Source organism: Moschus berezovskii, chromosome 21 (assembly GCF_049115385.1).
Source record: "Moschus berezovskii isolate FMDL1 chromosome 21, NW_MosBer_1.0, whole genome shotgun sequence".
Classification (NCBI taxonomy): domain Eukaryota; kingdom Metazoa; phylum Chordata; class Mammalia; order Artiodactyla; family Moschidae; genus Moschus; species Moschus berezovskii.
In genome coordinates, this window is record NC_142480.1 from 27,190,431 (window position 1) to 27,214,657 (window position 24,227).

General features: G+C 39.9%; 1 protein-coding gene across 2 annotated transcripts in view; it reads right to left on the minus strand.

Annotated features, from left to right (window-relative positions):
* Positions 1–24,227, minus strand: part of AKAP6 (A-kinase anchoring protein 6) — a 408,114-nt gene that overhangs the window by 300,884 nt on the left and 83,003 nt on the right. For both annotated transcript variants that reach the window (XM_055418225.2, XM_055418226.2), the window contains exon 3: positions 6,639–6,890. In XM_055418225.2, coding sequence (XP_055274200.2) covers positions 6,639–6,890 — 252 coding nt within the window. The remainder of the gene's footprint in view (positions 1–6,638; positions 6,891–24,227) is intronic.

Consider the following 24,227-nt stretch of genomic DNA (forward strand, 5'->3'; position numbering starts at 1 on the left):
GTTACCGTTTCCTTCTCCAGGGGATCTTCCCGACCCAGGGATCGAACCCGGGTCTCCCGCATTGGAGGCAGACGCTTTAACCTCTGAGCCAAGCAGCACAAGGGTGTAAATCACATAGAAAAGGGCTTGCTCGCCAGGATAACCACAACACTTAGCATAGTGAGCTGCAGAGAGTAAGCATTCAAAGATACAAGTGTTGAATGAATGAAGACGTTTGGGAATGTATATATATGCCTTCATGAAGTTTATTCCTCTGATTATGTATTTTTAGTTGACTCCAGTGATTAAATGCCCAAACCTCAGAGTTAAATGGACACCACTAAAGCAACTCAGCATGCATGCATGCATTGGAGAAGGAAATGGAAACCCACTCCAGTATTCTTGCCTGGAGAATCCCAGGGACAGAGGAGCCTGGTGGGCTGCCGTCCATGGGGTCGCACAGAGTTGGACACAACTGAAGTGACTTAGCAGCAGCAGCAGTAGAGTTAAATTCTAGCTTATGCATTAATTATTCATATGACCATGAACCAGTAGCTTGATGTCACTAAGCTTCATTTCCCTCATCTGTAAAAATGAAACAATAAGCCATGTCATAGGGCTGCTGCAAGCCTTGAAGACTATGTAAAACACAAGTCTGGCACATGGATAGGTACTCAATGAACCCTTACCCTTATTATTTATTTTATATACATCACACTTTGTTGTGATATAAATTGTCCTGTGGTTAAGTGTTAGTGGAAGAACAAGCAAAGTGTAATGGTGTGAGTGCTTGCAAGGGCCAATGTGTTCCCTCTGTGAGGGTGAACATCATTCAGGTAGTGTTTACCACACCTTCTGGCATATGGTAAGTTCTTAATCAATGTTTGCTATTGTGTTAATACTATTAACAGTTATCACTACCTGTGCGACTCCCTCTCTTAACCTCATTCTTCTTATTTGTAAGATGGATTACAATAACATCTGTAAAATAAGGATAACAGCACCCACTATCCCTACTTTCCAGAACTGTATGAGGATCTAACAAAATTGTGATGGTAATCCCTAACATTTAATAACATATGTTATTCATCTATGACTACCTAGTGCCTATAAAGAGTAAGAAATCAGGCTCCTCTATCCATGGAATTCTCCAGGTAAGAATACTGGAGTGGGTTACCATTCCCTTCTCTGGGAGAATCTTCCCAACCTAGGAATTGAACCCGGGTCTCCTGCATTGCAAGCAGATTCTTTACCATCTGGGCCACCAGGGAAGTCAATAAATATTTAGGTGAAGTAGAAAGAAAGGAAGGGAGGAAAGAAATTATTATTATTACAGAAAAGATCAGTTAAGAGCTGGTTTTGCTTGTTTTATTTAATTATTCCTAAATTTATCTCCTTAAACAATCACTTAACCTCTCTTAAATTCAGTTTTGAGAACTGAATGGAAAAATGAAATTATTTTTTCAACTGAAGCATAACTGAAATATATTTTTTAACTGAAGCAACTGATTTACAATATTGTATTATTTTCAGGTATACAGCAAAGTGATTCAGTTACATATATGTTTTTTCATATTCTTTTCCATTATAGGTTATTCTGATACTGAATATTATTCCCTGTGTTATATAGTAAATCCCTGTTGTTTATCTATTCTATATATATAGTTGTGTATACCTATTAATCCCGTACTTTTCATTTATCCCTTTTCCCTTACTTTTCCCTTTGATAACCATAAACTTATTTTCTATATCAGTGAATCTGTTTCTGTTTTATAAATAAATTCATTTATGTTATTTTTTATATTCTACTTAAAAGTAATATAATTTAGTATTTGTCTTTCTCTTTCTGACTTATTCACTTAGTATTATACTCTATAAGTCCATCCATGTTGCTGCAAATGGAAATCTTTCATTCTTTTCTATGGATGAGTAATATTAAAATGGAACTACTCTTAATAGCCATTACCTTTCTTACTAAATGAAACCACAAACATAAATTATTACAATTTCTGAAATATAGAAAATTTCAGGATAACACATTTTGATACAATTTTGAGCTTTGCCCTAAAGTATTTTTCATTTTTTTGTTCAGCTGGCTTTGTTTCAGTAACATGTTTGCCAATTGGTTTACAAGACATGATCTACTCCATATTTAAATAAAGGAATAAAACTCATTTTGTTTTTGTAAGGACAGAAAGAAAGAGAACTTGCCACTTTCTTAATTTTCAAACCTATTCTTTAATGGGCTCTGAAACTCTACTGATTTCTAGAAAAGAAAAATGAATTCACCTTCACTGGAATATATCTACTATTTTAGATTATTAGCATGTTTAATGCCATTTCCCTCTTCCTTCTACAAATCTTTCACAGCTGAATTTATTCTGATGAAGCTGAGAATTTTATCCTAATTCTCTTTCTATTTTCCACAGTTTCAGTGTGTTGGCAAAAACAAAACTGAAAAAATAGGATCAAAAATCCATAGCTTCAGAAAGGATGGTAACGGAGACAGTGCTTCAGTTCATAGAGAAATGTTCACAAAGCAGATGGCTCTGAATCCACTGTTCCTTTACCCCTTCACACAATATATTCTTGCATGTCTACACCAGAGCTAAAAACTGACTCCAGACATGAAAATGCACTAAACTGCTTCCGACTGAATCTGTAAATAATTAAGCTCACAGTGTGGGGACCACGGGTACTATTTAATATAAAGTCACAACACAGCTGTGATCATAGTGGCCAGTTACAATCTCAATGGTTTTTCATCTTTCATGGCTTACTACTCGGTGAACAATACAAATTCAAATAAAAGCATGATGAACATATTCCACAAAACAGCAATAACCATAAACTCTAGAGCACTTTCACATCTCCAGCTATAAACAGAGTTGATCAGTAAATGTTTATTCAATTAATAATCTATTGTTGTTGTTGTTTAGTCACTCAGTCATGACTCTTTGTGAACCCATGGGCTGCAGCACGCCAGGCTTCCTTGTCCTTCAGTATCTCCAGGAGTTTCCTCAAACTCATGTCCATTGAGTCAGTGATGCCATCCAACCATCTCGCCCTCTGTCATCCCCTTCTCCTACCTTCAATTTTTTTCAGCATCAGGATCTTTTCCAATGAGTCGGCTCTTGGCATTAAGTGGCCAAAGTATTGGAGCTTCAGCTTCAGCATCAGTCCTTCCAATAAATATTCAGGATTGATTTCCTTTAGGATTGACTGGTTTGATTTCCTTGCAGTTCAAGGGATTCTCTATAGTCTTCTCCAACACCACAGTTCAAAAGCATCAATTATCTGGCGCTCAGCCTTCTTTATGGTCCAACTCTCACATGCATACATGACTACTGGAAAAACCGTAGCTTTGACTAGATGGACCTTTGTCAGCAAAATAATGTCTCTGCTTTTTAATATGCTATCTAGGTTGGTCACAGCTTTTCTTCCAAGGAGCAAGCATCTTTTAATTTCATGGTTTCAGTCACCATCTGCAGTGATTTTGGAGCCCCCCAAAATAAAGTCTGTCACAGTTTCCACTGTTTCTCCATCTATTTGCCATGAAGCAATGGGACTGGATGCCATGATCTTAAGTTTTTTGAATGTTGAATTTTAAACCAACTTTTTCACTCTCCTCTTTCACCTTCATCAAGAGGTTCTTTAGTTCCTCTTTACTTTCTGCCATAAGGGTGGTGTCATCTGTGTATCTGAGTTTGATATTTCTCCCTGCAATCTTGATTCCAGCTTGTGCTTCATCCAGCCTGGAATTTTGCATGATGTTCTCTGCATGTAAGTTAAATAAGAATAAGCAGCGTGACAATATACAGCCTTGATGTACTCCTTTCCAAATTTGGAACCAGTCTGTTGTTCCGTGCCTGGTTTAACTGTTGCTTCTTGACCTGCCTACAGGTTTCGCAGGAGACAGGTAAGATGCTTTGGTTCTCCCATCTCTTGAAGAATTTTCCATAGTTTGTTGTGATCCACACAGTCAAATGCTTTAGTGTAGTCAATGAAGCAGAAGTAGATGTTTTCCTGTAATTCTCTTGCTTTTTCTATGATCCAATGGACATTGGCAATCTGATCTCTGGTTCCTCTGCCTTTTCTAATCCAGCTTGTATATCTGGAAGTTCTCAGTTCATGCACCATTGAAGACTAGCTTGGAAAATTTTGAGCACTACTTTGCTAGCATGTGAAATGAATGCAAATGTGCAGTAGTTTGATCTTTGTCACAGCACTTCTTTAATAATTTGAGTAAATAAATATGTAAAATGAATTGGTTTGACTCAATTATTTCCAGTGTCCCCTCTAGTGGTAGAAAGTGGGCAGATCCAATGACTAATCAATATGGGATGTTGGACAGAATGAGGCGAATACATGGGTAAGAAAAAACAAGCCAAAAAAAATGTATAGATTGGAGATACCAGGAGATATCTAAAGTAAGATCTCTTCAGAGTTTAGACAAAACCTTCCCATTTCTGATTTCCACCTTATTAGCATACAACTCCTCGTAACAACAGATTTAGGGCAGAGTTGACTAGTTTTGGATTCTTTTTTGTTAATTGGGTTATAATTTCTTGGGCTTCCCAGATGATGCTAGTGGTAAAGTACTGGCCTGCCAGAGCAGGAGATGTAAAAGATGCAGGTTCGATCCCTGGGCGGGGAAGATCCCCTGGAGGAGAGCTTGACAACGCACTCCCATATCCTTCCTTGAAGAATCCTATGGGTAGAGGAACCTGGAAGGCTGCAGTCCATAGCGTTGCAAAGAGTCAGACATGACTAAAGTGACTCAGCACACATGCATGCATAGTTGCTTAGTTTAGAGTTCTTTGTAGTTTCCCATAACCACAAGAATTCCAATCGAGGACCCTCTAGGGATCCCACTTGGGAGGGATGGCATCTGGGGACTAACACACACCTACATATTCATCCTACAATTTTAAGAGGAACCCTACCAAAGACTGTATCACATCCTTCATTGCCATACTATCCAGGAAAGCTAAATGAAAAGATTGTGCCTTAAAGTTAGAAGTGAGCCCAGTAGATTTTCATTCCCATAAACTTCTAGGGACTGCAGGGAATTTTCCACAGCAAGAGCATCATTAAGAAAACAATAATCAACAAGTATAAATCATTTATGAGAAGCCCAGATTTGTTTTGTGCTGTTGATAATGTTGGAGCCACTAACACATTAATAAATTAATGAGCTATGGAGCACTCTTTATAAGGCCTTTTAGTCTTATATATTTATATAAATGCCTTTTATACTTGTATAATACATATTTTCCACAAAATCAACAGCAGAACACTAAACTGGGTATCAAGAGCCAAGGGACTATACACACACACACACACTCTCTATATATTTCCACACATAGTATCTATCTATACATACACACGCATATATATATAGCCCCTATTTAGCTAGCACAATACCTCTGTGTGTGTGTGTGTGTTGCTTTTACTTGGGAATAGGAGAGTTTACTTGGATTTAACTTTACAGTGTTCATTATTAAACTATGCATTGAGATTAATAACAATAAACTCTCCAAACTGTGCTTACTGTGAGTACAAAAAATCTAAGTATACTGGTTGTGCAAAATTCTAAAGCCCATATGACTCACTGAGACCAGGATGATTTTTCTAAAGCATGAACTGAATCATATCAATTCCCTGAACAAAGTCTTCCCTTATCCTCAAAATAAAGTCCACTTCTCTTAATATGACTTTTTAATATAGCTTTTCATCTTCACGATATGACCTCGCTCACGTATTAGTTCAAATGCAGCTTTCTGGTCCTTTGAACCTTTTGCTCTCTGATATTATCCTTCTCTCTCTTACCTCTGAATCTTTATGTCATTCCTTCTGCCTAGAATAGTTTCTACCTCCATTCATCAGCCTAATCCTGCTTCTTCTTCAGGTCTCAGGTTAGACTCGCATCTCCTGGAAAGGCCTCCCTGCCTGAATTAGATGCCCTTCTCTGACCTCCAGTGGCTTCACGTAGACCATTGTATCTGCATGTAAATCATGCAGATCAGAGTCTAGTCTTCATGTCTGTCCACGTGTCTCTATCCCCCACTAATCTCAGCCCATGCGGGCATGACCCAGAGGGAGGATAAGGGGAGGAGGGAGGTGGGAGAGGAGGTTCGGGAGGGGGAACTCATGTACACCCGGGGCGGATTCATGTCAATGTATGGCAAAACCAACCAATATAATATTGTAAAATAATTAGCCTCCAATAAAAATTAAAAATAAATAAAAAAATAATAATAAAATAAAGACAAAGATCACACTTTCATCATGATTATATTCTTAGCACCTAATGCCTGGCCCACAGTAAGCACTCAATAAATATTTATAAAACAGTTGAACAAGGAACAGAATGTCAGGCTAGCACCAAAAGCTATCTATGTCAGGCTAGCACCAAAAGCTATCTAGCACCAGGTGTGAGTTAACTCTGGTTCATAGCTTCATTCATTCATCATATCCTCTGGTTGATAGATTCATTCATTCATCATCACCTCCTGTCACTATACCTAGTTTCAAAGCCCAGCTTAGGACCTGCTTATTTACTTATAAATAATTCCTATCCCGCACCTCTGAACTGAAAAGATTCTCAAACAGTCACACTTGATGATGCATTATGTGGCTTCCAAGAAAACACCCACCTCCTTTGTCTCTTCGGAGAAAGCCTGCAGAATGTCCGTCTGTCTGGTGTAGTTGCCATTGGCATCCTGCAGACCCTGCAGAATGCGCTCCCGTAGAACAAGCACTGAGACGCGGAGTTGGTGCCAGAGCAGCTGCACGGCGTGGATGTCCACGATCACATTGACAGAGTAGGACAGCAACTTCAGGGAGAACTCTGTTTCAAGGAGGGCATGGATTTGCTCGACATGATCAGAAATATCTTCACAAATGTCCTGCAATAAAGGAAAGCGAATATGTGATGACTCTTTTGCCTTAACCTGGGGTGCTGTGGTGTGTTTAGTCGCTTAGTCATGTCTGACTCTTTGTGACCCTATGGACCCATCAGACTCCTCGGTCCATGGGATTCTCCAGGCAAGAATACTGGAGTGGGTTGCCATACCCGCCTCCAGAGAATCTTCCCTGGGGAGGGGAACATTAAAAAATCACTCCTTTACTTGACACCAATGATCAGGGCCAACAGGTCAAGGGAGCATATGCTGAATAGCGGCCTTTGTTTCACTTCAGACACAGTCACAGGGGCTTCCCAGGTGGCGCTAGTGGTAAAGAACCCAGCAGGAGACACAGGTTCAATCCCTTCCCTGCTGGGAAGATCCTCTGGAGGAGGGCATGGCAACCCACTCCAGTATTCTTGGCCTGGAGAATCCCCATGGACAGAAAAGCCTGGTGGTCTACAGTCCATAGGTTTGCACAGAGTTGGGACACAACTGAAGTGACTTAGCACAGAGTCACAGGCCATATTCTCGGGTCCTGGGGCTTCAGTGCAAGCAGGCAAGTTGATCATTTCCAAGACACAAATAAGCTACTATTTTTTCAGATACCCACACTGAAAGTTCAGCCAAGGTAAGAGGCTTACCTCACAAATCCAACCTCTGTTCTCTGTGTCTACTATTAGTTTGGGATTCAGGTAAGGGATCTAACAGGGCTTCTCTTTGCTACTGGTGGGCTCCACCAAACACAAAACATCTCAGAACAGAAGCATCCTCCTGACACCTAGGACTTCCCTGATAGCTCAATTGGTAAAGAATCCGCCTGCAACACAGGAGACCCCGGTTTGATTCCTGGGTCAGGAAGATCCACTGGAGAAGGGATAGGCTATCCACCCCAGTATTGTTGGGCTTCCTTTGTGGCTCAGCTGGTAAAAAATCTACCTGCAATGCGGGAAACCTGGGTTCAATCCCTGGGTTGGGAAGATCCCCTGGAGAAGGGAAAGGCTACCCACTCCAGTATACTGGCCTGGAGAATTCCATGGATTGTATAGTTCATGTGGTCGCAAAGAGTCAGACATGACTGAGCAACTTTCACTCACTCTCCTGACACCTAGCATGAAGAAAAATGGACTAGAACGTGGGCTTCAAAGAATGCCCAGCCATTCTCAATGAGCCATGGGCTCTTCACTATAAGGGACGACTGTCACATTCCCACAGGGACACAACTTACAGTTAAATTTGTAATGGATATACACACTTTGCAAACAAAATCACTCTTAAGAAGGAATACCAGAGAAATCCCAAGAGTAAAAACAGTTTTGTTTTGTTTTTAAGACTCAGACATTGAAAATAAAAACACTACTATATTAAAGTTTCAATGTCCTCCTCACATACTATTGCTGCTGCTAAGTCGCTTCAGTTGTGTCCGACTCTGTGTGACCCCATAGACGGCAGCCCACCAGGCTCCCCCATCCCTGGGATTCTCAAGGCAAGAACACTGGGGTGGGTTGCCATTTCCTTCTCCATCACATACTATTCAGTTCAGTTCATTCACTCAGTCGTGTCCGACTCTTTGTGACCCCATGAATCACAACACGCCAGGCCTCCCTGTCCATCACCAACTCCTGGAGTTCACTCAAACTCATGTCCACAGAGTCGGTGACGCCATCCAGCCATCTCATTCTCTGTCGTCCCCTTCTCCTCCCGCCCCCAATCTTTCCCAGCATCAGAGTCTTTTCCAGTGAGTCAACTCTTCACATGAGGTGGCCAAAGTATTGGAGTTTCAGGTAGGCATATTTTATCTGATGTGTCACTTGTCCTTACAAGTTTCCACATTTTCATTGTGCTGTTAGAGGCCTGCAGCATGAAATGGGTAGCAACCCTTTAACATTTACTTGAACAATTGGACTCAATTAAGCATCAAAATGATGCAAATGTCAGTGAAAAGTGCTCAATTACTCATTTTTAGTTATGCATCAGTGATTTCTTTTAAATGGAGCTTTTATGATTTTTGTTAAAGCTAAAATTTTAAGATAGCATTTGAGTTCTAAGCCCTATCGTGAGTATCAAAACAGTCATTCTGTGCTGGAAATATAACCTTCCAATTTCATATAATTCAGTTGCTACTGCTACTGCTAAGTCACTTCAGTCGTGTCCGACTCTGTGTGACCCCATAGACGGAAGCCCACCAGGCTCCCCCGTCCCTGGGATTCTCCAGGCAAGAACACTGGAGTGGGTTGCCATTTCCTTCTCCAATGTGTGAAAGTGAAAAGTGAAAGTGAAGTCGCTCAGTCGTGTCCGACCCTTAGCGACCCCACGGACTGCAGCCTACCAGGCTCCTCCATCCATGGGATTTTCTAGGCAAGAGTACTGGAGTGGCTTGCCATTGCCTGCTCCGATAATTCAGTTACTTGTTGTCAAAGAAAAACTAAAATGTAACCTGTTTTTAACAATGTGTGCTAATAAGCAAAAAAAAAAAACAAACAAACAACCCACTATTGAATAATGATGGAAAGTTGTGCTAAATTTTGAATAATTATTGTACAATTTCAATAAATGCTTCAATATTAGGCCTTGAAATCTAAGACCTTAACTTGAAACAGATTAAAAAGTTTGAACAGGCATTGGAGTTCTAATTAGGTAAACTTCTTAGAAAAAAATATGGGCCTATGGGCTTATGCAGTCCAGTAGAGACTTGAAGCAAAAATTATACTACCATATTACATGTACATGAGAAGAAATCATAGCCAGATTAGCTAGCCTTTGCTGGCCTTCAGCAGAAAACAGCAGGCCTGTAACTATCATTAGATCTTCCATGTAGCTTGGGGTCTTAGCTGATGCTTGTCTGGGCATCCACTCCATTTACCCCCACAGCTCTTATCTCTGATCCTCAAACACCTCCCCCAAAGCAAATGCCCTGCATCCTTTGCCCTGTCAAGATGCTCATTTCTGTGCAGCACTGTTGCCTTGGGAAACGCCGTTCCTCCCACTGCTGACCTTTTCTAAATTCTCGTACTCTCCTGGGTAATACCCCACAATCCACTGTAAAAACATGCCTTAACTTCTTCATGAATGCTACCTCTACCTCCTGGTCTTACCCAAACTTGACTTTGCCCAAGGCTCCTGCTTCCTCCATCACTCTCCCAGGGGAGCTGCTCATTCTCCCAGGCCTGGACTGAGAGGGGGGTGGGTAGGACAGGAGAGGGAGGGGGACCTGATGTGGCAAGAGCAGACCTAAGGCTGCTTTGCCACTTTCTGCTCATTACTCTCTTGCCCTCATATTAACACCCTTCTTTCTTCATAGGTGCCTACCATCTGCTAACCTTCCTGTCATCTTCTTTTACTGCTGTTATCTGCATTCTTCTCTTTCCTTCCTCTGCACTAAAGAATGCATCTGGTTCACAGTTTTCTTTCTTTTCCATACTGAGCATAACTGTTATCTTAGGTAATGTCAACATTCACATTGAGGAACCAACCAGCACTCTAGGTTTGAATTTCATTTACTCCACCGCTCCTAAGACCTTGGTGCCCACTGAACTGGGACAACTCTCTGCTCTGGACCTTGCTATCACTCCACCTGGGGAACAATATTAGGAAGTCCCTTGTGCCACCAACCTCTTTGTCTGACTTCTTTACTCCCATTCTCCCACTGCAGGTGCTCTTCCCCTATCCAGGCCACCATTCCCTCCATCCCCTTTCTCATACACCTCCTGCCTCCTAGCACAGCCTCTACAGTGAGCACCTCAACCACTCTGCTGACAGTTCTCAACTTCCACACACTTTTTGACTCCATGACTCAGAATTTGTGAGTGTCAGCCCCTTAGGCCCCATTATGATCCTACAGATGCAAAATACATGACATACCTCAGTGAAAAAAAGGTTGGGGAAACCCTTCTGCCACCTGCTCAGAATAGCTAAACAGGCATTTCTATACCCTCCCACGCCCATCCCCCTATACAAAAATGATATATATATATAACCTTGGTACCATGAAACCCACATGCCAGAGCACATGCCATCTAGTCTCTTTACACACATATGGCTCCTTTATAATGGAGCCAGGAATATAGTCAGAGCCAGGTCATGGGTCAGGATGTCAGGGGAGTATCCGGGGGAAACTGCACATAAAAGGTACTAAAGCATCAGTGGTGCCAGTTAACTTAGGTTTCCATTCCCTCCTCCTTAGTAACTGTGAAATGTGAACTGGCCCTGTTCCCACACATCAGGTTAAATATTTTCTTACTTAATTCACATACAGCACAGTAGCTCCTGTGGCATTCAGAATCACAGCACAAAATGCATTGACTACATTATGTTTATCAACTGCCCACTTCACTCAACAGCTGCTGCCGCCTGTCACTGAAACAGGACTCTCCTATGGTTACCTAGTAGCTGATACAAACACTGATGATCTGAGATTGTTTGCAAATAAACTCCATCTGGTTGGCTCAGTGTTTTTCTTTTAATTTTATGTTTATGTGAGAGAAGTGCCTTTTTTGAGTAAGATTGATGTATATGTATTTTCCAGTTGTATCTTATTTCTTCTAAACAGATACAGGGCTTTTAAGACAACTCTTATGTATTTAACCAGTATCGCCAGTTTCCACCACTGTGATATAGCAGTGAGGGTGCCTTTTCTGCAAGTGCTCTGACTGCCTACTCTCCTAACTCTAAGCATAATTGCCAAAACTCTGGCTAACTCTCCCTTGGAGGGGATCTATTTGCTGCTTCATCATGAGGCCACCATGCTCACTCCCAGCCATTCTCAAGACATTGTGATGGTTTCCTTGTGAAATTAAAAGTATCTGTAGATCAGCATTCTGCCAAAGTGTCCCAAACTGCCCATCTTCAAGGATTCCATGCATATGAGAAGGGAAACCTGTCCTTCCAGCAATTTCCCTGCCCAGGTCCTAACACAACACTTGGCACCCCCGTTTCACTAAATCCCACTGATGCAGCCACTCCCACTTCTCTTTGTTTCACACTCCCCCCCCCCACACACTCCTTAAATGAGAACAGAGAAAAAACCCCCAGTAACTACAGCCTGCCTCTCCATTGGACAAAGAGTAATCAGCAAACATTTCTGCCTTCTTCTACTACCCAAATAATGTTTCTTTCTCTTCCCCTCAAATAATTTCACTGTTTCTCTCAAAACACTCTTGAGGTACATTTGTATAACTGCAGGACACATTCAGATGGTTTTTCTAAAACAAACATGAATTATAGCCTGCTTTTAAAGAACATGTCTCCCCACTCCCTCTTCCATCTTTTTTCCTATCAGAATTTTAAAAACCTTGAACCCTCATCTTATTCAGAGCACACCATTGCACTTAAAATAGTTTTTATTTTCTAAAAGCAGTAAGCGAGAGATAAGCAAATATAAGATGTATTGTGTGTACCTATTTTAGTCTTACTGCAAAATGCCATGTCATCATGACTGCTCATTTTCTTTACTAGCAATTGTAGAAATGAATGATTGAAAGTAAAGTGACTTTTACCCATATGCTCACCATATGTGTGCATGCTCATTAAAAAAAGCTGAGAAGAGATTCTTACCTAATACATATACTTTGTATTTTAAAATGTAGATCAAGGGAATAGCAGTTACTTGTTTAAAAAACCCTATAAGTGAACCATGTGAACTAGAACTTGCAAGTTTATGCAAAAAATATTGCAAAGTATTAATGTCATCTTCAGTTGACTTTCAAAACGGTGCTTTCTCCAAAAGACAGATTAATAGCTGTTCCTGTGACACAGTATTTTTATTTCTCCCAAAGTAGACTCCCTCCTCTTTTCTCCTTCCTCTCCACTTTTTTAATGGTCCTAGTTTCTTTGTCACATTGAAAATGACTGTGAGTGATAAAGACTGGTGGGAGGGATGCTGAGACTCTAATTACCCCAGTACTTCTCTCCAAAGTTTGAAGAGCTCTATGGCTGTTATCAGTGGTTATCCTTTTAATTACTAAAATTCTGCAAGTGTGAGGACTGAAATGAGATTATTAATGTAGAAATGATTTTTCTGTTATCATTAGCTGGTACTTGTCCATCTCCCTCACCATATTGTACTTTTCTGGAAGCAGGAAATGTGTCCTACTCATCTTTTCACTGCTAGGACACTGCCATACAAGTGAGCACTGTTCAAAGGATGTTTGCAGAATTGGATTCAATTGGATAAAATACTGCTATTTCACAAATCAATGTAAAATCCTTAAAAAGCAAGCACTGGTTTAGCTTCTTCTCCTAAGTATATCCACACTAATTAGTACTCTCTGCAAATGTAACTGATACTGAATTGTCTCTTGCTTTGATTAGAAGAGGTAACAAAAAAAGCATTTTGGTTAAAAATTGTGATTTTAAAAGACTCAGAGGGTTCACTGATGAAGATGCTGCTTTAAATTCTTAATCCCAGGCTCTGATTTATTTGAGATGAGAAAAATCCTGAGCAAAAAGACAAGAGGAAAACTGACAATTGCTACTGCACAATAGAAGACCTGTTTTCTCTAACTGAGCTATTGCTTAGTCATTTTCACATTCAGTGTTTTGATAATAGTTCAAAATCAAGGTTCATTCACTAGTGAAAATGACAGCTGTGCCTCAACACTCTAACAGCTCATCTGGAAATGGCTCAGAAGGTCTGTACTTTTCCCAGGACATCTTTACAGAACTGACTTAAGGTAGAAACGGACAGAGAAGTCAGTTCAATTCAGTCGCTCAATTGTATCTGACTCTTTGCGCCCCATAGACTGCAGCATGCCAGGCTTCCCTGTCCATCACCAACTCCCAGAGCTTTTATACTATAGTGTACTTGTTAATCACACAGATTTCAAAGCTGCTCCTTTTGAAGAAAAATGGGACCAAGGAATCTGCATTTTATGAAGCATGCAGTGGCTATTATGACTGTGTTCTAAGCACCATGCATTGATAAACACTGAGCCACAGATGGATCATCAATCTAGAAATGGGAGCCACATGCAAGCGGCTGCTACACAATCATAAAAACAAAATCTCCAGCAACTGGAAGGGTAGCCTGCCACGGACACTACACAGATATCTCTACTGGTGTACTTACATTCTTTGTGTTCCAGAACACAATTTCCCACAACCTTATTTATCCATCATGATAGACTCAGGCCATTATTCTTCCACCTTCCTAGTCCCGTGAACTACTGCAAACACACACACACACACACACACACACACACACACACACGCCTAAAGACATATGCATATTCCCTTGAGGCTCATTCCCATCCTCCTACACTACTCACTACTATCTCTTCATTCCAGTCACTTAAGATTTTATTTTCTAAAAATTTATCAAAACTTTTTAGCAATTTACATTTCTTTATTTGAGATGGGAATTTTCTAATAACTCGAAATTTTGGAGCATTTCAAGTTACAAACAGTCTTATAAATTTACCTACAAATACTTTCTCTTCATCTATTCATAAACACTCCACTCTTTATACTGGGAGAAAGTTCTATTTGGGATTTCATTGCTGACTCATAGTGTGACCTTGGAAAGGTCATCCTCTTTCTTAGATGCTTTTTATATATTTAGATCACTAAGAACATGGCACAGCTTCTAAGGATGTGTTTCTATGTCTTCCTCCCCCACATAAATATATCCACAGCAACTAGCTTGGCTGTTGATTTGTATTTAAACACCTACAGCATGCCTGCTGGAAGCTAACATTATAGACACAAGATTTTAGATCTCACATCCGGAACAGGAAATGAAATCTCATAGTATTAGAGCCCCGTTAAGAACTAATTTTAGGGGCCATGGTTTACAACCTGTGACTGAGATAACAAAAAATTCATATTCTGAAGCCAATACTACCCTTTTATGTAAATGGAAATGCATGTTGTCAATTAATCTTCTAAAAATCTCTCATTGCCTCCCAAGAACCCAATAATTCCATTTCTAGGAACCTCTTCTAATGCAGTAATGCATTTACCTACTGAAATACTACCACAGAGTTATTTATAATGGTGAAAAAATCTGACAATCAAAAGAGAGGAGATTGGTTTAACATGATGTGGTATCCCATACAATGAAAAAATACACAGATACTAAAATATGCATTCTGGATATCAAGAAATATTGTTAAGTGAGACAAATTAAATTACATGAGTTCTATTAAAAATTATACATATGGGCTTCCCTGGTGGCTCAGAGGTTAAAGCGTCTGCCTCCAATGTGGGAGACCTGGGTTCGATACCTGGGTCGGGAAGATCCCCTGGAGAAGGAAATGGTAACCCACTCCAGTATTCTTGCCTGGAAAATCCCATGGACAGAGAAGCCTGGTAGGCTACAGTCTACGGGGACGCAAAGAGTCGGACACGACTGAGCGACTTCACTTCACTTCACTTCATATTACATATACTCTCAAGGAGAGAACTGAAAAATATGTCAAAGCTGTTTGTTCATAGTATATTCTCTAGATGGCAGCAATATAAATGATTTTAATATATTGTTTTGTCTGCATATATTAAATTTTCTCTAGTAAATACACATTTCTTCTGCAAAAAAGTAAAGTAAAAGTTAACCAACACAAAGAAGTTAGTTTCTACGGCAACAAGTCAAGGAATGAACAGTTATACAGAGTAAGTGATATGTAGGAGAAGGAAATGGCAGCCCACTCCAGTGTTCTTGCCTGGAGAATCCCAGGGACGGGGGAGCCTGGTGGGCTGCCGTCTATGGGGTCACACAGAGTCGGACACGACTGAAGTGACTTAGCAGCAGCAGCCGCAGAATACAATATAAACAGAGTCAATATCACTGATTGAAGAAAATCAATGTCAGAGCAACAGAACCCCCAAACTGTCAGCATTCTTTCTGTGTAGGGACAGACCTGTCACCTCATTCACAGATAGCCTATCATCGTTCTCTGAGGGCTCTATGTCAGGTGGCCAGGTGCTGCAAGCTGAGTACTAACAAATAAATAACATGTCATTCAGTTCAGTTCAGTTCAGTTCAGTCGCTCAGTCGTGTCCGACTCTCCGCGACCCCATGAATCACAGCATGCCAGGCCTCCCTGTCCATCACCAACTCCCGGAGTTCACTCAAACTCACGTCCATCGAGTCAGTGATGCCATCCAGCCATCTCATTCTCTGTCGTCCCCGTCTCCTCCCACCCCCAACATGTCATTAATCAGTGGTTATTATACTCATATTATATTCATATCCTGAATATTCATTGGAAGGACTGATGATGAAGCTGAAGCTCTAAAATTTTGGTCACCTGAGGTGAAGAACTGACTCATTGGAAAAGACCTTGATGCTGGGAAAGACTGAAAACAGGAAGAGAAGGGGATGACAGAGGATGAGACAGTTGGATGGCATCATTGACTCGATGGGCCTGAGTGTGAGTAAGCTCCAGGAGTTGGTGATGGAAGGGAGGCCTGGCGTGCTGCAGTCCATAGGGTCGCCAAGAGTTGAACACAACTGAGTGATTGAACTGAACTGAATCAGAAGTTATTAAGACTTTCAGTTCTGTTTTTGTTCTCACTGCCTTTTTTAAAGTTTAGCAGAATTGATATAAAGATATAGGTAAGGAAAAGACATTAATCACCTGAAATGAGTGAGAATTTATTTATTAATCACCCTCTCTCGCTTTTAATTTGATTGAGTTGTTCCAGAGCACAACTACATAGATCATCAACCCTCTTCCATATTTTCATATAAACTCACCGGGGAGGGATGCTGCTGGGACAGATTCCATTACTGAACAAAGTAAAACCTGTTCATCTCCAGGAGAGACCACAATACCCTAGGATTCAGAATCTTCCACTTTCAAAATACTATAGTCTTTAGGTAATCACCATGGAAGTGAAGATATCTAAAGATAACTCAGTGTTCCCTTGGGGGTATACTTTATATAACTGAAATATCAGTTCTCCACAACTGTTTAGGAATTACTGAAATACGAAACTTTTGCTAATAGATTTATATAAGCTTCTGTTTACTTCCATCAATGCAAATAATTTGTGTTGGTGTGTTTGTTCTGTCCCTACACTCATCCTTCCATCCACAGAACCACAAAGAGAAAAATGCAAACATCCAGTACATTTTCTGAAAAATCTAATGCTGAGCATCAGAGCCTATGTTTTCTGAAAACATAGAATTCAACTTATATCTTAGTTAAGAAAATCTATTTTTGTATTTTGCCTGTTCCCCGCTTGACTGATTCTCTGTATTGGAACTACTCTTCAGCAAGCACTAGACATACAAAGCAAGGCGAAAGTTATTGAATTCCAATAACGTGGTTTTAAATCTACCCTCATTGCCCTTTTCCAGAGGCCCCTTTGGGAAATAAAAATGGATCAGAATAACATATCTGACCACCAAGTGCAGCAACCATCCATTATTAATGTCCCAATGACACACCAAGATGAAAGACGGAGGAGCCATTCAAATAGTCATATAACACTGATTCAGGCTTCTCAAAGGACGTTGTACTTTACTTTTTAAATCAGCAACCAGCTGAGAAATAAATTCAATTTCAATGCACTTTCCAAACTTCCAGATTAATTTGACCTATAAAATCATTTTAACATCATTGCTTACTTAGATTGACTATAAACTTAGTGAGGATGAACTTTCTTTTCTCTTATTACACACACAGAATCCTATTCCTATCAAACAATAAGCAGAAAGCACACAAAAGGAAAAGCAGGACCTATAAATGAGCTCTGAGCAAGCAACCAAACCTCAGGTTAGTCCTTTCCACATTTACTCCATGATTAATAAGCTCTTCCCAATAGCATCCTAAGTGTTAAACTTCTCTACCCTTAATTAACTGCAGACAGAAACCACTTTGCGAATGTCAAGTGAAAATTCTGACGTGTACAAGTAAATTAATGATGAGTTCAGTTCAGTTCAGTTCAGTCTCTCAGTCATGTCCGACTCTCTGTGAACCCACAAAATGCAGCACGCCAGGCCTCCTTGTCCATCACCAACTCCCGGAGGTTACCCAAACTCATGTCCATTGAGTCGGTGATGCCACCCAACCATCTCATCCTCTGTCATCCCCTTCTCCTCCTGCCCGCAATCTTTCCCAGCACCAGGGTCTTTTCAAATGAGTCAGCTCTTTACATCAGGTGGCCAAAGTATTGGAGTTTCAGCTTCAACATCAGTCCTTCCAGTAAACACCCAGGACTGATCTTCTTTAGGATGGACTGGTTGGATCTCCTTGCAGTCCAAGGGACTCTCAAGAGTCTTCTCCAACAACACAGTTCAAAAGTATCAATTCTTTGGTGCTCAACTTTCTTTATAGTCCAACTCTCACATCCATACATGACCACTGGAAAAACCATAGCCTTGACTAGATGGACCTTTGTTGACAAAGTAATGTCTCTGCTTTTTAATATGCTGATGAGTAATAAACTTAAAGAAATACAATACAAAGGGCAAATGACTTGCAGATACAGAAAGTAACAGTAAGGAAAGGCGATACAAGAGATTTTTAAGGACAAGGCAATTTACATTGTTTCTCTATGATTCAGATCTTACCTAGGTCCAAAAAGGGGGAGAGATGGAAAGTGGCTTACAGATAGCAAAGTTTACTGATAAAGTTTGAAAAAGGACAGGAGGGAGGAAGATGAATAAGACACGTAGAATGACACAGTTGCTGCATTCAAGCACTCAGTTCAGCTCTATTGAGGGAGAAAAAAGCATGTGACGAGAAGTAGGTGGCTGAAGAAAAAGACCTGGTATGGGAACTCTGAGACAGAAAGCAATTATCAATAGCTAACACAGCAGGGGAGCAGTAGATGATTTCTGTGAGTGGTGTGAACTAATGACCTGGAACATCCAAACACAGAAGATCCTGCTTCTTTGGAATTACATGAAATCTTTCTGGCAATAACTCAGACTTTGGGCAGAAATCAGAAGCAAGGTTTCAATCAAAAGAGTCAGGTGCAGAGAGGACTATCTACCCTGGAAAATAGCTGAATTGAAATCAGAGAGAGAACATTGATAACAAGGAAATTTCTGAGGAAAATTTACCCTGGCACTAGTGAAAAGTAGAATCTGTAATTAAACCCCGTCCATGGTGCCTGTCCACCCATACTCTATAGAGGATTTGTGCTCCAGGTTTGCTCACACAAATATCAAGAAGGTTCTCAAACTCCAAGCAGAGGATACAAGGTATGTGTAGGGCGATTTCATCCCAAGGGACTCTTCTCCTTTCTCCTGCAGGTTGGTGCAAAGGTTAAGATCATCAGTGACCCTGAGGAGCCCATTATATCAAAATGCCCCTGGGGTTTCATCACAGAGCAGCAAAGAATGAGGACTTGATCGGCTAGCCTGACTCATGGTTTCTTTTTGCCAGAGTTGACGTGAAAAAATAAACACATGCTTCCTTGAAATGGACAAATATTTCATCATCATATGATCAGAGCAAAGAGGCCATCTTGATGCTGAAAAAGGCAGCTAAGCACCTAATTATAATAGTATTCATTCTCTATAGGTCAGTCTTAGGTGGAAAACAATATGGACCACAGCTTAAGATCTATAAATAGGCTATGAAATCAGTAGAACAAAAGCTGACAAGTATATGAGGAAAAAGTAAAATAAGTACCCAAATATCTCTGGGAGACAGGACTGCAGGTCACTTTTTTCTTTAGGCTTTCCAGGTGGCTCAAAGGGGAAAGAATTGGCCCGCAATGCAGGAGATGTGGGAAATGTGGGTTCAAACTTCAGGTCATTTTTTCTTCATAGCCATATGTTTATGTATTACAATTTAGTATAAGGAACATGGAATACTTTTAAAAAATAATCATTTGGTAGGTTTTGTGTTTTTTTTTTTTGCTGCTTGTTTGTTCTTCAGCATATACACAAAGATCCTGTTTTTTAAAAGTAGGAAGCACTAAGTGTATTGAAGCAGAAAGACATGGTTATTAGTAGTCATGGGAGAAAAGCTGGGTGAAGCGAGGGAGAAATAGCACAAAGGCTTTTGTGTAAGGACCCTGAACCCTACATGATGGCCAGGGCCGGATTCCCCATGAGTACTCTGCCCACAAAGATGTTATAGCCAAGTCCTGACCCATGAACTCACCCTAAAACTTCCTTTATATGCAGCCAGAACACATTTTGTTTTTCAGACTGTGGGAGGTCAGCTGCCAGGGGTTATGGAATGACAGAGATTTCCGGGAGAGGCAACCTCAATGAGACTAAAGGAGTGTCAAGTAACATAGAGCCAATGTTAATCGACACCAAGGCTGGAATGACCAGCCCTCAGATGGACTATAAAAAGCCAGCAGAGTTGCACGTCTCATCAGCAGGCCTCTAGTTGCCTTGGAGCCAGACTTAGTCTGAGAGTGGGAACCACTCCAGCTGTCAATAAGCAGTCAGCGCCATCATCCACCCCAAGCAGGAGCCTGGTGTCCTGGAGCCACCTTCCCTCTCGTGTAAACACCTCGATGAAATGCAGGCCAGGACAGTGTCATTTATAACAGCGCAACTTGCACTTACTTATACAGCCAAGGAGGAGTCATGAAACACACAGTATGCCACACAAATGGCCAATGAGAGGATTTTTTAAAACTTTACAAAATATTATTGACAGTTCACTGCAAAAATGTTAGAAAATCTAAGACATAAAATTAATCATGGACATGTCTGTCTCATTTACCATTTATCCCTAGAGCCCAAAACAATACCTGACACATAGTAGGCTCTTGATAAATAAATAATCACTGAATGAAAAGTAATAAATAAATCTCCAATAACCTACTCTTCATACAAAGTAGTGCATAACTTCCAAAGCTGTTTTCTATTTTTGTGTTGTTTTTCACTCAATGGCATATGATGAATATTCTTGCATGTCAATAAATGTGTTTCAGAATTCTTTATGGCTGCATAGTATTCCATTTTATGAAAATATGGTATTTTTTTAACCAATCCTTTGTAGCTGGATGTTGGCCTTGGAGGGTCATTTTCTTAAAGGCACAAATACCCTATTGGTCAATCACCAAATTCTGCTGATTTTTTCTTTTGTTAGAATATTAAGTTCCATGAGAATAAGAAACCTTTTCTATATTACTTATTACTGGATCTCCAGAACCTAGTACAGTTTCTCAAGATCAATAAAGAATGAATAAGCAATGACACTTGTCTGTCCCCTTCCTTTAATTCCCATTTCAATGTCCCAGCTCCTGTCTGAACCCCTGACATAACCTCCACGCTGGTTTCCTTCCTCTAATATATCCAACCACCTTTCCTGAGACAACCATCCTTTACTGAATTAAATACCAATAAATGCCCCTTTAATTGCACAATGAGTTCCCCCTTCATTATGTTATTCTCTTGCTTAGAACAACCTTAAAATCTCTGCAATGCAAGGATAAATTTTAAAGTCTGTATTCTAATTTATTAAGGACCACTATAAAATAATCACAGAATACTTTAAAAATGGAAATCTACCTTGGAGATTTTTCAATCTGAAACTGTCATTTCACACACGAGGTAACTGAAGCTTAGAAAATTCAATGACTTACCAAGGACACGTGGCTGGTCAGTAACAGAGCTCAGGTCATTGGCCTGTAGGCCACAGCTTGCTCCTTGAGGTCACACCAGCTGTGTCCCGGTCTGCCTTGCCAGCTTCATCTCCTACTCAGATCCTCATTTCAGAGGAGACAGTTTTCAAACTACTGCTGAAATAAGCCTGACTCATTCTGGCTCTTGTCTTTCACTCACAGCATTTCTATTGCCTAAATTGTCCTCCTGTTCTGCTTCAAATCTTTTTCAAGGTTTAGTTCAAGCCCTGCCTCCTCTACAATTCTTTCCCAGGCCAAACTCAATTCTTTGTCCTCTGATCTCCATTAGCACTTCCCTGTCCCACTCATTCCAGCACTAAACTATACACCACCTTGTAATTGTAAATATCTCATAGCTGAGGGAAGTAGCTTACTGCATGTGTAAGAAAGAAAAGAATGGTAGAAATGGAAAAAACACCAATGTGCTGAGCCAGTCAAATATATTCTGATGCTGAAACATACCACTAATAAGCACAGGCGCTCAGGCATTATGCCTTGATATTTCCTTTCACCCTTTCTTATTCTAAATGTGGAACTTAATTTGAGGCCAGTGTTTCTGGTTTGCTAATTTCTACAAAAGCCTCTCAGTTTCAAAGCAGGATTATTTTTTATACTTTGAGACACTGGATGATAAGACCTTTGAGAGAAAGAATTGTGCCTTACTTATTTTAGTATTCACAGTAGTGACTGGTGCAAAGCATAAGACTACACAGTTTGGAGCAAATCTGACTACTTTTCTATAAGTAATTCTACAAATGCCCAAATTGAAACTTGCTATGGTATTGTCCCCTAACTGACTAATACTTTTGACTAATAATGAGCAATTATTGGATGGATAAACATAATACTGATCAATCTGGAAAGAAAATAGTTAAAACTTTTTACTAAAGTTACTACTATGCCAAAGGACAAAAAAAAATCCTCTAATATATTTAATTTACCTTATGCTAGTCACTACTGTCTATTCTTATACCACAACTCAGGGGAAGTACTGCTTTTTAGGCACCCTGTGTAGACATTTCTTTTTTTTTTTCTTAAGGTCTTACTAAGAAACATATATATGTCAGGGGGTGGTATATAATGATATATGCACACACTGAGGAAAAGAGAAAGGAAATTTCTTTATATAGAAGAATTAAAGCTGTGTGTGTGTGTGTGTGTGTATACACAAAAGACAGTTACATCTGCCATAAAACTGCTATTTATTATTGCTATATTGATGTATAAGTTTGGGATCAGATGTCACTTTATGTATTTCTGAATCAGTGACTAGATAATCGATCCATTCACATATTTATTGATGAGAGAATGGACCATCTCCACCTACTGGCTAACAAGTCTACATATGTCTAGATACTTACATGTGCACACAAAATCAAGGCCTGATTTTATGGCCATGGCCTGACTGAAATTCTAGAGGGGCTAGGGGCAGGAGCACAAATTATGTGGATGTGGCGAGAGCTGGTCTCTTCATAGTAGAGCACTTACCATAATCTTTGCAGTCTATTTTTTTTTTTCAGTTTAAATTTTTCAGTTCAGCCTAAGTTTTTCAGTTTCTAACAAAAGCAGAACAAATAGATCTATGACTTTTGCTTTACACTCTATCTACAAAACAAGCTGGTTCAATGTTCATAGGATAGTGCTATTAAGCTTCCAACAACTATATTCCCCTCCATTTATCAGGACTTTAGGACATTCCTTCAAGTCGTTCACATGGAGGAGGAGCTCCTGGATTGGTAATTACAGAAAAACCTGAACGGTCTTTTAGGCCAACCCAATACATTAATGCTAGGCTTCACACATCCAAAAGTAATGTTTTCCCTCCAAGCTGTCGCTTTTTCAGCAGTGCAATTAAAATAGAAATTTCTAGAATTCCACATTAAGAACTGCCTTCAAGACAAGTTCATAAATTGCACAGTAAAATAAATGCTGTATCTTCACATTCATTTCTATTTTGACCAATGATTAATACCCAGCTTAATAACCTGGCTTACTCACCCTACGCTTGGCCCTAAATAACTTTTGTCTGTTTTCAAAAATCAAATCTACTATAAAAAGGATGAGTATTAGACACCACTGAGGATTTTGAAAGAAGTATGTAGACGTCTCTAAAGAAGATTCCAAAAAATGGATTCTCAAACTACTGTGCATATTATTGGACCATGACTCTGAAAATGAGTACATTTATTTATACAATGATATAAATTCCTTGTGACTGAGCAACTAAATGGAATCATTCATATTTATATATACCTCATAAATAAAACATGCATATATATTATGCATGTATCAGAATGCCTTATACATAATACTCAATAAATACACTTTTTCAATAATTGTTCCTAAGTACAGAATCAATGTTATTGATTTCTCTTTTTGCCTCAGGCTCCAACATAGCTTGACATAGCATTGTTATGTCTTTATTTAAAATTTATTTCATCATGATTTGTCTACATTGATTTTGGTTATTTAAAATATTGCATTAAAATACTATTTATCTTGATTACTAAGTTTTTTGTCATGCTCTCAAATTTGGGGCCTGAAAAAAGTCCCTCAATTGCTTCACCATAATCTCCGCCCTGCTTTGGTTAACCCACTGGCTGAGGAAGATGACAGAACCTCCCATGCCAAGCTGGGTCTATGTCAGCCACCATCAGAAAACCAGCAGACACAAGAACTAGACAAATGCTTGATGCCATATGGCACTGAATTATGAAGTGGCTTCTCATGCAGCAAGAGTTAATTGATATAACAATGACAATTATAGGTCTATAGAGATTAAATTTAGGGGGCTAGTGG